Here is a 13,820-nt window from a genome sequence, read left to right as displayed (position 1 = left end):
TATATCACTGAAATGACACAAAGGGTGTTATGTTTTTTTACAAAGGATGTCTTTAATCCCTTTGCAAGATGGATATTTCAAGGCTATGTTGTGTGAGAAAAGGACACACTTTATTCCTTCAGCGGATCAGTTGCAGGACCCTGAGGCATTACCCCATTTGGAAAATGCTATCCAAATACCACTGTTTCAACATTAAAATAAACCACCAAATGTGATTTCTCAAAGGGAATGTGGCCTCTTAGATTTCCCTGAAATCTGGTTCATGGTGAACAAAAGATAACACCCAGCTGCATGTGGCCCCTGGGCGATGTGAAAGATCTGGACTTAGATTTCCTCCATTAAGACAGTAAAATGCTAATGCTTACTTCTAAGCAAGAAGACACCAAGAGCTAATAGATCATCTTTGAGTTAGCCATTGAAAAAGTGAATTAGAACATTTTACCACAAAGTCACAAGTCTCAGGGAAAGATCATGGCCAATATTTTTCATAGGAGTTGTTAAAAAAAAAAAAAAAGGCAGGAAATTCATTACTTATATTCACATTCCACTCCCTCTGTGTATTCTTTGACATTAAGACTATTAAGATCTTTTTATTTAAAAAAAACACATAAGTATACTTCATATGTATGTCTCAAAGTGCCAACTGCCTCTAAAAAGAAAGCAACTAAGGATTTGTATATTACTACAAAACAAAGAAAAATATACTTACTATATCTGTGTTGACATGTGCAAAAGATGGCACGTTAAATATTCCTTGGATGAGTTCTGGTGGGCTACTTACTCCCAACCATAAGAACATGTTCACACCATTAGCCAATAGGAATATTCCTTCTTCTGAAAGACGGCTCTCAGAGCAACGAATAGCAGCAGGTAATGTTGTACTCTTGACATCTAATGTGTGCTATGCAGGCAAAGGCAAGAGAGTTAGAAACTCCCTCTTTCTTCCCTTCCTTCCTTCCTCTCTTTTCCCCTCCCTCCCTCCCTCCTTTCTTCCCTTCCTTCCAGTACATATTTAATGAGTTCCTACTCTCTACTAGTCCTATCTACTACTATCCTACTAGTCATTAGACAATAATCCCTGCCTTGTACAGCTAACCATTTTCTGGAGGGAAGAAGAGACAACAAATAATCTAAGTTAAATATATAGAAATTTAGGTGGTGTTAAGAGTTATGAAGAAAAGAAGCAGGAAAGTGGGATAGGGCACGTCCACGGTGGCAGTGTTACAGTTTTAAATAGGGGAGCCCAGGAAGGCTTGTTGAAAAGATAACTTTTGAGTAAAGACCTGAGGGCATGAGTGGAGGGCCATGGGGATATCTGGGGAAGAGCATTCAGATGGAGGGAACAGCTGGTGCAGAGGTCCTGAGGCAAGAGCTTATCTGGGATGTTCAAGGATCAGCAAGGAGGCCAGTGTGGCTGGAGTGGAGTGAGAAAGGGGAGAGTAATAAGATGAGTCAGACAGAAGGGAGGGCAGAGTAGCACAGGCAGCACTGGGCCAGGGCAGTAAGAACTTTGGCTTTTACTGAAATGCGAAATCCAGGAGTGTTCTGAGTAGCGGAGGGACGTGAACGGACAATTATTTTAACAGGATCACTCTAACTTCTGTGCCAAAAACAGACTGGAGGGGTAAGCAAGGAGACTTGTTAGGAGGGATTGCCGTGGTCCACAGGAGAGGTGATTATGCTTGAGTCTGGGTGGTGACATATGGGGGTGAAAAGTGGTCAGCCTCTGGATAATCTTGGAAAGGAGAGCTGACATGTTTGCTGATGGATGAGATGGGGTGGATGAGGAAGAAAGCAGCCATGGGTGACTGCAGGACGCTGGTCCTGAAGAACTGGAAGGAGGGAGGGGTGATAAATGGAGATGGGGAAGACTGCAGGAGAAGCAGGCCTGGGAGGCCCAGTCAGGACTCAGTTTAAGATGCCCGTTAACACGCTCACGGAGAGATGCTCGGGAGGCTACAGGCACAGACACGTCCACGGTTCAGGGCAGCGGTACTGCTGGAGATAGGAACTTGGGAACCATCAGTATAGAAATGTTGCTGAGAGCATAGGTAAGACCCCCCCCCCCAAGGGATTAAGTGTAGATAGACAGGAGAAGCTTCCCTGGACTGAGCTCCGGGGTACTTGAACAGGGAAAACAGGGTAAACTAGCAAAGGAAGCAGGAGAGAAACTGGGACAAACCAAGTAAAGAGGGTGTTTCCAGAGGGAGAAAACTGTCAGATGCTGTGGACAAGTCAGAAAAGAGAAGGACTGCCCACTGGATTTAGCAAGGCGATTTTAGTGGAGTGGTGATGTTCATGTCCCTAAGAGTTCTAGTTTCTCTGGCACATAGTTGATAATCCAATTTTATATGAAAATCAATTGTTAACAATTTACATCTAACATTCATATTGATTGAAAGGATCAATAGCTTTTTATTTCCAACTTAATTTAACTCTCCAATTGCACTGAGAGCCTGGGTATGAGTTTGGATACAGGAGTTAGAAATAAGCCATCAGCCTTCCCCCCTTTTATCCCCTCAATTATAACTTGTTAGGTCTCAGGGGAAGGAGTCTAGTCAGAGAGTACAAGGGCATTCACGACATCAAGGATTACCTTTAAATAAGTAGAATACATTGCCAAGTAAACTCTCTGAGGACAAGGACAGTTCCTTCCGTGTACAGTGTAGGTAGCCTCAAATATATGTTGATTTGTAAACCCCTGATAGCATTTGCTTAAGACTAATCATAGCCATTCTGATTAAATGTGGTGACTTAGACATTCATATACTGTCAAAAAACAGATAACGTGTGCACGTGAAATCCCGTATACACACGTATCAGTTGCTTTTCATGCCGTAAGGCTTGATTTCTTCAACAACTTGTCGACTCACTTTTCAACCTGCCTATTCAACTGAAGATTACCAATTTGGGAATGAGGAAGGAAAAGCATTCATCTGAAGGATTCCGTGAAGAACTCCTCAGGTCCGCCCACCACCCCACACGGACCCCGAGCGCAGGTTGAAGCGCATGCGCAGCTCGCCCAGAGCCCCGGCTCTCAGGCCGACACTACGCGTTGTGAAGCCATACGTGACTCGTAAGTTTCTTGTTAATTGTTAAGAACGAAATATTTCAGACATAACATATGGGAAAAGGCAAAATATGATTCCCTTCCAGACTCCTCTAGGAAATGAACCAGCGCAGTGTGCTTACTATTGGCCGAAGCTGTGGGTAGAAGAAAAGCTGAGAGTCGGCCACACCCATGGTCATGACCAGCTGCCTCTGGTAGGCCCGCTCATCCGTTGAGATCTCTGGTCTGCTGAGCAGCACACAGTTTTTTAACAAACAGTTCATGTACACTGGCAGTACTTTCATGGAATCTGGTAAAATAAGCTGGAAGAGAGAGACATTAGTTTCAGATGCTTGGTCTTTACCGAAAATCAACACCTGCAGCACTTTACCTGTAAAATAGAAATGTTTGCTGTTGAGATTGTGGAGAGGATTAAATGGTAACCCACGTAAAGCACCTAGAGCACAGAAACTGGTACAGAGTAGGTACTGAGAGCACGGCAGGTGGTTTTATTTTCTCTAGTGCTCTAGCAGCTTGGTGTAGTGCTTATCAGCACAACTCACGGCCGGCAGTGCCGTCCCAGCGCTGCCTCTCATCTGCTGTGTGACACTGAGCAAATTCCTTACCCTCTCTTTCCCCCGGTTTTCTCTTCTAAAAAAGGAATAATAACCCCTCTACTTCATGATCATGGGGTTGTTACGAGGATTAAATTATTGCTAATTTGTGAAGCACTTACAATAGTGCCGACCAGATAGTATCATATACATGTTTATTAAATAAAATGAAATAAACAAGTTATTTCCTAATCTGTATTACCAGCTTCTACCTCTTGAGTTCAAGAACAGCATTTCCAACTGTCCACCAGATATCTCTTCCTCTCTGCTCTTCATGCATCTGTTAGTCATAGACTCATCAGACATTGAATGAGTGCCACCACGTCACAGGTTCTATCAAAGTATCAAGGATCTACAGAGGAATGAGGCATAGTCCACATGCAAGATGTCTAATGTCTACTGGGGATGATATACATATAAAAGATAAACCATAATAAGGAAATTGCAATACCATATGTAGAAAATAAAACAGGAAGTGCTTCATGAATTTATTAGCTGCGTAACTACTGTATGCTAACGAAAACTCAAACTCCTACAATTCCACAAATGTACAAACATGTTCTTCCTGTTATGGTTCCTATTTTAGATACTAGAACTACCAGATGAACCCTAATTTCACTTTTTCTTTACCTTCAATTAGTACATGAATTCTTTCTATTCTACATTTATAATCCACCTGTACCTTCCTCTTCATCCTCTCTTTGGCTCATGTGACCTCATTCTGACTTCATTCTAACTGCCTCAAAGTACATACCATAAAGTGACGCTCCAAATAATAACACAATTAAACAGTTCTAGAAACACAACCTGATGGGTAAAAAAACTACAAATAATTTGTAATTTGTAAAATTACAAGTAATTTGCCTGTGTGTTTAACCTTCTTCCCAACTCAATTTTATAAATATGGCTAAGAATCAAGATCGAATGATCTGAGTGTCACTTCCTTCCATTTAACAGTAGGTCAATGGACAACGAAATATCCAAAAAAAAAAAAGTATAGGAGATAATGATAATCTGAAAATAGAAATATCTGGTCTATAAATTCATGATTTCTTTTTAGCTTTCTATCTTAATGATGAAAAAGAATATATACTTTTCAGAATCCACACCAAAAAGGAAATTTCCCTCAGGACTCTGTAAGGATTTATTCCTCAACTTAAATCCCTTTATCACAGGTCTCTTCTCATGATCTATTAAGTAAGGAATGTGTAAACAGAACTTACTTCACTGGTTCAGGAAAACATATTTCAGAACAATCCTACTTTGTAGTTAGTTTTCCCTCTCAACTTTTATCTCCTTTCAAAGAACCAAAGACAGTTAAATAAATTTATGTTTCCTCATATGAGGAAAAGCTCTTCTTGTAATTTGCTCTCTAGCATAAATTTTTTTCTTTTTTAAGGTTGAGGAATAATCACTGTTCAACATTATATTAGTTTCAGGTATATATCGTGATAATTCATGTTTGTATATACTGTGAAATAGTGACCACAATAAATCTAGTTAATATCATCACCGTACAAAATTACAGAATCTTTTCTTGTTGACACCTGCTCTCTTAGCAACTATCAAATATGCAGTTCAGTGTTATTATCTACAGTCCCCATGCTGTACATTACTTCCCCAGGACTTATTTATGTTATAACTGGAAGTCTGTACCTTTTGAACCCCTTCAACCATTTTGCCCACCCCCCACCCCCCAGGCCTCTGGCAATCACCATTCTGATCTCAGTATCTATGAGCTTGGTTTCTGTTTGTTTTTTAGATTCTACATACAAATGAGATCATATGGTATTTGTCTTTCTCTGACTTCTTTCACTTGTTTAGCGTAAAGTATTTTTATTTGACAACTATGGTACTGGAATATGTTTTCAGCCAAGGAAAATTAGGATTAAAAAAAAAAAAGAAAAAAAATATTATCCAAAGGTATAGGACGCAGATCATGGTCATATTCCAGAGCCACGTGGCTCCAATACTATTTTGGGGCTAATTACCAGTTAGGCATCTTAGATGTTATGGATTAAGAATGTTCTTAGATTCCCATAGAGAAGCATATATGTACAGTTTTTTAATATCGTCTTGCAGTTCACTGGTTGCTGCTCATTAATCAGGTCATATTAAGACAGTTTAGAAATTTGTTGTCCTGAAAACCACAAAGAGGCCCATGATGACACTATCAGGACTAAAAAATCTGATTAGAGGAGACTGGATTATAGAGGGCAGGGGGAAGAGAACAGAGGAGGTAAGAAGGAAATTTTATTATAAAGAAGAAAAATGGAGTTAGAGTGAAAGAAAACAGAGAGACAGTCTTAGTGTTTTTGAGGTGGGGAAGAAAATGTGGCAACAGATCGGCAATTAAAACCTTTCCCCACCTCCTTGATCCTCTCCATAAATAATGAAATTATTCTCAGGGAGAAAAAGTGTGAGTAAGGAAGGAGTGGAAATTCATGAATCCACAGTTTAATTGAATTTGAAGAATTCTCCACTTTGGGTTTTGAAGTAACAGATGTGGTAATGAAAAAAACGATTACTTTGCAGTTAAGTTCATGTGACTTGCCTTTTAAAGTCAGTGTACTCCCATATGATGTAATATATTTAAGTTCAGAACAGTAAGTTGTTAGATTTAATGAAAAAGAATCTACATTGCTTATGTAAACTTAAAAATTTGTTTTAATGTTGTTTTTAATTATATGTCTTAACCCAGCATCTATCCTGTGACCGCACCCCAAGGTGGGTGTCTCCTTAAATTTTACACCTTAAGCACCTCTTCTGCATCAGCCTAGTCCTGGCCCTGGCAATTCAGTAAAAGCATATCTCCTGAGGTCCAGTATCATATAATCCAGGTATATAGGTCCTTAACAGTCTTGCTTTGATCAAGGAAACTGGGCTCTATAGTAAAACAGTGGAATTCCTTTACGAATTTCTCCATGGAAATTATTTCTTGCAAGTGAACTATGGAAAACCACCAAATTTGAAGTTACATTCTCTGAGGAGAACCTGAAGTCCAGCCATTCTGTTTTTAAATAATGGTATATTTTAATATATTATTGTTATTAACAGTTTTATAATCTCTACATTTTCCCCACTCCATGATGGATAATCCTAGGTTAAAGGTACACTTGAAATGTGCTAATGGAGAAAGAAAAATCTCCAAAAGAACAGGAATAATCTTTATCCATTTTTTCAGAAAAAAAATTGTCATCATAATGTTGTTACTCCAGAAACAATTCAACTGCAAACAGATGATCTAGTAGTAGAGTCAAATCTTTTAACTTTAAACCAGCAGCAACCGACCAGTTTCATTTCTTCCCTTAATAGGCAACAGATCTTTGACTTAAGGTCTCTGAATCCAGTTGTTTTAACATTAGCAAATAAACTTCCTGAGAGGACACTAACTGTACCTGTTCTTCTTCAACAATCCTTCCGAAGTATGAGACACTCCAGAGACAGAGTATGGAAACACTCCATGTTTCCAGAGCTCCAAAACAAGTAGTAAAACTGGGGAGTAAAGTGGTCTTGGTTGGACTATATCCAGGTGCACCTGGGGGGCTTTGTATAAAGTAAACACGTGTGCTTTGAAACAGGACTGATACTGGAATTTACTGGAGTGGCAAGTCCTCTGAATAATAAAGAGAACTGACTTACACAGATTTAAGAGCTGCTTTTGTGATTATCAACAGGAGATGAAAGAATGGATGGCTACTCTAATCTCTCCGGACAGCACAGAAAGGAATTTTTGTGAGAAGTCCAAGCTAATAACTATGTTTGTTTTAATTTCCTTCTTTACCCAGATTATGAATTTGGCCCCCAGATGTATCTGCACTATCGCTGCTGCTGAAGGGTTGCTTTGGGTGGGGTTTCAGATGTCACTGTCCACAAGGAATTAACCAGAAAGTTTTCCCATCTGTTGCTTACTGCCTTCTCTTTAATCCAAATTCTATACTCAGATATTCAATACATAACTATGAAAAATGGCATCTAGCTTTGATGGGGAAGAATATGAAAAAGAAAACAGATACAAAAATAAATGTGGACAAGAGGTTCTACCTTTTCTTTTTGCTTTTTTTTGTGTTTTGTTTTCACAAGAGAGAGGTTTAAAGGATCTTCTAAAATTTCAAATTACTAGATGAGAGAGACAATTTTTTCAAAACTCTTCATACCTATTATTAACTTTTAAATATAAAGAACTCCAAAATTTATAAATTTTATTTGTTTATAAAAGAGGGGCTTCCCTGGTGGCGCAGTGGTTGAGAGTCCGCCTGCCGATGCAGGGGACATGGGTTCGTGCCCCGGTCTGGGAAGATCCCACATGCCGCGGAGCGGCTGGGCCCGTGAGCCATGGCCGCTGAGCCTGCGCGTTGGAGCCTGTGCTCCACAACGGGAGAGGCCACAACAGTGAGAGGCCCGCGTACCGCAAAAAAAAAAAAAAAAAAAAAAATATATATATATATATATATATAAATGAATCATTACTGCCATTAGTTCATGTCAACTTTGATTGTTAATAAATGTCCAAAAAGTATTTAAGCACCGCCATTTCATAACTCTATATCCATCTTCATCCATGCAAAAGATAACCCCATTTATATTGACATTTCTTACATATAACATGCTTTTGTTTATAAATAATGTAGTGACCCTGAACACGTTTTTGGGTTCATGCATCTTGTAAAGCCACTAAGCATTTTAATGTTGCTATAAATAAACCATAGCCCCCCAAAAATGGCATTGTCAATCTTTCGTTGTATGGTTTACTATACAGCATCTAAGTGCCTGGAACATCATAAGCCTTTACTAGCAGAACGCTGAGTGAACAAGTAGGTGTTTATAACACTTCAGCACCTGAGGACAGCAGGTAACTTACCTGGCTGGCTGCAGACGGACTAGCACAATTCTTCCGGTAACAGGCCAACACGTGGGCGGTCTGATTAACCAGAATTTCCCTGATGACCTTCAAGGGCTGGTGTAGAACTGCTTTAAAAGCTACTTGCACAAAACAGTGAAAAGGGCATCAAAGGTTTAGCTCAGAAATTGATCCCTTCAAATAATAATAAAAAAAATTGCTCTTCAGACCACTCAGCAAGGGATAACAGCATTTAAAAATGTTCACGCCATGTGTTAATGCTCTCCACTTGACTAATTATAATTTAGCAAATGAAGAACAATAGCCTACCTACAACAATAGGCAGGTAATTGGTCCAGAATTTTCCTCAGAATATTAGAAACAGAACTCTGCACACACACAGAAAAGAAAGACCAGTTTACTATCTTCTGATGTTCTGAATTCTTATGGGCTGGATTGCTCTTTCTTCTAAACCTTACTGTAGCATTTCAATTGGGGTTTGGAGCAGGGAGGGGAGAAGCAGCCAGAAAACTCCACCTCAGGCCCCTACCACTTCCTAATTATCTTGGCATGGATAAGCAAATTCAGTCTCACATGAGGGACCATCTTCTATTATCCTCATGTCCCAGAGGGCACACTCATACCATAATGAGTCTAAGTTATCACCTTCCTCAATTTCAACTCAGTCCCCCTGGGAAAGAAACTTTAAACAAAACTGGATAGCACGGCCTGACTCACTGCTGTCCCTATTAGTCTAGAGTTAGAAATGCTGATTATTCTCCTTCACCCTTAGCTTTTACAAATTCTGAATTTACCCACCGAAAGTCTGCACTACCGCAGGACCTGTCAGCTACTAACTCGATTAACCAACGAGGCCTGCCTGCATTACCAGCAAGGTATACTGCACCCCAGAATTAGCAAAGTGTTACCTGACTTGGCAAAGAAGTTGATAAGGGCATCAGTCTCGCAGCTCTTATAGAGATCAGCCAGCTGGGAGCTGCAGTTCAAGCCCAGATTGTGAATCCGAAGTCTTCTCTGCCCGCTGACAGTCGTGTAAAGCACGGCACACTGCAGAGGCAACATGGAGGGCACATGTTTTTCTGGTTAACATATTCACCCAAGCTAGCCTGACCTTATTTACATTTACAGAACAGTGTGTACGGCCAAAAGACCTCTAAACTTTCCTACAGGATTTTTTCTATTATTGCTAAAGACTGAACAACAACACATAAGGGAGGAATAATGACCAGTCATACACTGGGTTCTCATGTAGCATTTCACTGGTTTAAACTTAATGGGGCTGTTCACATGCAAATAACTGTGTGCATTTCCACAACTAGTCTACATTTCGTAGCTCAGATTTTATTACCAGGGATCCAGGTCCAGAAATAATACCTTCATGTTCTCATAGTCCTCCTCAAGGCTCACTTCGATTAAAAATGGACAACTAGCTTTGGTGAGGTACTTAGGTTTTATACTAATAATATATGCATACATTTCAAAAATGCAAACAAGTAACCATTTCCCCAAATAGGTGTGATTTTAAAATAAACAGAGTTTTTCCTCAACTTGATGCCAGTCTCTCTCCTTTCTTTGAGGTTGATGCTCGTGTCTGAAAACTATGACCATTAGAATTTCTCCTGTTTTAATTCAAAGTCTCCATGGCTTCTAGTTAATCTTATTTGCTACAAAGCCAAATCCCATCGTTACTTGCTTCTGTTATGATAACACGTCTCAGCAATGGTGTCCCGCACACGGCATTCAGGAATGCAGCAAACCAGTGAGTGGGTACTGATGCCTGTCATTCTGACCTCAAGTCTGCGGGGCTCTCATGCAAAGACATACATAATGGTTACTTCACATAAATAGCATATATGAATCAGTATGGAGAATACACCACAGAGTGCTCTAGTCACTTTTGCCTTTGGAGAAATGGAGTTGAATTTCTTTATGGAGAGACTAACACAGTTGATGGCCCTGGAGTCTCCCCCACTGATCACTGTCAGTAACAAACTACAAAGCAAAAGATGGGAAGACATTTTAGATCACCTGGATTAAGGCTCCACTGTCTTCACTGAGTTTGTCATCATGCTTGAACTCCACAGTCACTGCCTTGTCACAGTCAATGGCTGCCATCTCTACATCGGTGGTGTTGTTCATATAGATGCCACCAAAGAAGTCAGTGGCTCTGAAACCTAAGGATGAGGGAAGAGGGAAATTTTGCTTCTCCTTATTTTACTGTTACTTTCTTTGTTGGCCTGTTAATGAGTTTGAAGAGGAAACAATTACACAACAGAGACCTGAAAAATAATAAAAACGAGAAGTACCTGTGCTGGTACGAACCCTCATAATAGCATCAAATCCTATTTTCTTCTCAATATCATTTCTGAGGTCATTCAAAAATTGTTGGCCGTCCAAGTGCACCTAAAAAATAAAGTATGATCATGCCCACCAGGTGGCAGCAAAATACTTAAAATAACAATTCTTTTTTAAACAAATCTTGATTAAAACCTACTTTATCCAGAAATCTCAGAAAGGGTTCTGAAAGCTTTTTCAGTGTCATTTCATTTATACTCTTTGGTCTTATCAAATCCCTCATCTAGTTCCTAATATAAATATGTAGCTAGGCAATGAAAAATAACTGCTTTCATCAAAATACAACTAGATGATGAACACTGTCATTTATGTTGGGGGAACACTCGTTCCCCCTCCATGTTTCCCTCTGGAGGCACATAACTTAGAGGTGCCCCCCAACCTCTTCTCCTCAGGGGAGGACAGGTGACTTATCCAATTTCTAAGCTTGGGAAAAGGAACTGGGCAGGCGTAGCTCGGCCTCTTCCACATCTTCTTTCTGGGGAAGCAGCCTGCCTGCAGGAAGCACACGCTTCCTGGCCCTCAGTACAGCAGCAGGAGGCAGGAGTCCGCGGGAGACGCTTTTGTCTGTGCCGCCTCGGTGTAAAGTTTGTCTCACTGAGGGGAAAGCGCTAGGAACCCCACTTGCCCACAGACCTAGGTCCGTTCCAGGGCTGGTGTTCTGATCGTCTCTTGACTCTGTCTCTCAGTTCAGGCTTGGAGGGGGCGGGAGGAGTATCATGAACTGACCCGCCCCCATATCATAACACTTTAAAACAAATATATAGTCACTTTTAAAAACAATACCTTAAATATATTTAATATAAAATACCAAGATTTTATATTAAATATATTTCCCCCCAACATGGAAGCTTAACATTGACATTCAACTCGGAGGCTGAATGAGTCAATCTGTGGCCATACCTTAGGGAGCAGGCAAGCAATTCCTAACCATCTGTCCATCCTTTTCCATCGGACCTAGAATTTACATGTGTCGGCTGCCCACAAGGGGGCACAGCTTTCTCACAGATCTAAGCACCAAAAGTAAACCAGCAGTGGAAAACCGAGGCAAACAAATTGCTGGCCTTTACCTGGAAATTGTTGTACTTGTAGAGGGTTCCTCCCGTGAGCTGAGGCACGAGACCCAAGGAGGCCACGTCCACGTACTGACTGGGGAAGAGGAAGAGCGTCACGCAGCAGCCATGAGCCACGCAGTCCTTGGCTAGAGGGTCGTAGACATTTGTCTGGGGCTGGAAGAGGATCTGAAGAAAAAGATACACAAAGGGGAAAAAGAAAACCACGTAATGTTTCTGGTTTCTGTTTTTAATTTCTATTGAATTCTCACTGAAGTTTTTTTTTTTCTTTTTTTTTTTTTTTGCGGTACACGGGCCTCTCACTGTTGTGGCCCCTTGCGTTGCGGAGCACAGGCTCCGGACGCGCAGGCTCAGTGGCCATGGCTCACGGGCCCAGCCGCTCCGCGGCATGTGGGATCTTCCCAGACCGGGGCACGAACCCGTGTCCCCTGCATCGGCAGGCGGACTCTCAACCACTGCGCCACCAGGGAAGCCCCTCACTGAAGTTTTTTAAATGAATTTTTTTTCCCAGTTAAATGCAGAAGAAGAAGTGAGCCGTGATAATCATCAGTGCAGAGGCCATGTGTCGAGCACCCTGTGCGCCAGGCGTGTGCCGTGTTTAATACACGTATGTGCGCAATGTTATCTGATCCTCCGACAGCTCTAAGGAAGCTGATGTTTAGTCCTCCCTTTGACAGACCGAGATGAGGCAACTTGCTTGGTGTCACGTGGCCGCGGCTGGATGCTTACCTCACGGTTTATCCTTTCCCCCGACTTGTCCCCACGGCTACACTGCCAGAGAGGGTCTGAGCAAAGCATATTTTGAGCCCCAGGCACGTCTGCTTCATGCCTCGGGAGTGCTGTCATACGGGACCGTCCACTACATTCGCCCTCTACCTTTATCTTCTTTCTGCATTTCCCCCCATTTCTTCCATTCCCCTAATAGTCTTATTACTCCGTCTCTTACACAGATTATACATGAAAAAAGTTTGAGACCTTATCTTATTTCAGACATCAGTTTTTCTAGGAATATACAATTTCCTAAATTATTTACAATTCAAAATTTTCCTACAAAATACAATGTCCTGGATTTATACATTACATGTAGCTTCTCCCCCTTTCCTATACAAAGCACACACTCCCTCTCCCTTTATTCCATCTTAAGAACTGACATATGGACTTCAAAGGGCAACTGTTTACAAATACCTTCTCTTTGTCCGTATTAATCAGTTTTTTGTCATCTCTGTTTTTGAGCTTCCCTGGTGCTTCCGCAGTTGGCAAGGAGGAATGGAAGATGAACAGCTTCCCGGGACAGTCAGCTGCCTGGGGGGGAAAAAAAAGAGTCTTGGGCGGGAAGTTTTATTTTAAGGGACTCAGGAAAGTAAAATATAAGTACTTTCTATGAGCCAAGCACTGTATACATCTCATTAATACTCACAGTAACCTTGTGTCTTCTATAGATTGGAAAACTGAGGCTCAGGGAGGCTAAGTGATATGCCTAAAGTCACACAAGTTATAAACGAAGGGGCCAATTTTTTTTGGGGGGGGCCACACTGTGCGGCTTGCAGGATCTTAGTTCCCTGATCAGGGATCGCACCCGGGCCCACAGCAGTGAAAGCACCAGGTCCTAACCACTGGACCACCAGGAAATTCCCCAAAGAGTCAATGTATAAATGTAGGTCTCTATACCATGATGCTTTAAACACCTATTAAAATGATGTGTCCAGGTAAAAATACTTTCTCATTTAGCCAACAGTAGTCTTTCAGGACCAGGTAAATCCCCTGATGATAGGATTCCCAGGATCATGATGTAATACAAGCTCTTCTTTGAAATCATTAGTAAACAGATTAAACCTGAAGGGGTACTTCAAGGAAGAATGCACAAGAATGCA

The 13,820-nt window shown here is 41.1% G+C and overlaps 1 protein-coding gene across 2 annotated transcripts in view; it reads right to left on the bottom strand.

Annotated features, from left to right (window-relative positions):
- Nucleotides 1-13,820, bottom strand: part of SEC24D (SEC24 homolog D, COPII coat complex component) — a 116,828-nt gene that overhangs the window by 9,794 nt on the left and 93,214 nt on the right. For both annotated transcript variants that reach the window (XM_079919963.1, XM_079919964.1), the window contains exons 14-21: nt 13,135-13,251; nt 11,947-12,117; nt 10,831-10,927; nt 10,553-10,698; nt 9,433-9,571; nt 8,525-8,643; nt 3,193-3,372; nt 710-901 (exon numbers count right to left, since the gene is read on the bottom strand). In XM_079919963.1, the coding sequence (XP_079776089.1) occupies nt 710-901; nt 3,193-3,372; nt 8,525-8,643; nt 9,433-9,571; nt 10,553-10,698; nt 10,831-10,927; nt 11,947-12,117; nt 13,135-13,251 (1,161 nt within the window). The remainder of the gene's footprint in view (nt 1-709; nt 902-3,192; nt 3,373-8,524; nt 8,644-9,432; nt 9,572-10,552; nt 10,699-10,830; nt 10,928-11,946; nt 12,118-13,134; nt 13,252-13,820) is intronic.

The sequence above is a fragment of the Stenella coeruleoalba genome (genome assembly GCF_951394435.1).
Source record: "Stenella coeruleoalba genome assembly, chromosome: 4".
Lineage (NCBI taxonomy): Eukaryota > Metazoa > Chordata > Mammalia > Artiodactyla > Delphinidae > Stenella > Stenella coeruleoalba.
The sequence above is the reverse complement of the archived record's forward strand: the minus strand, read 5'-3'. Positions and strand labels throughout refer to the sequence as shown.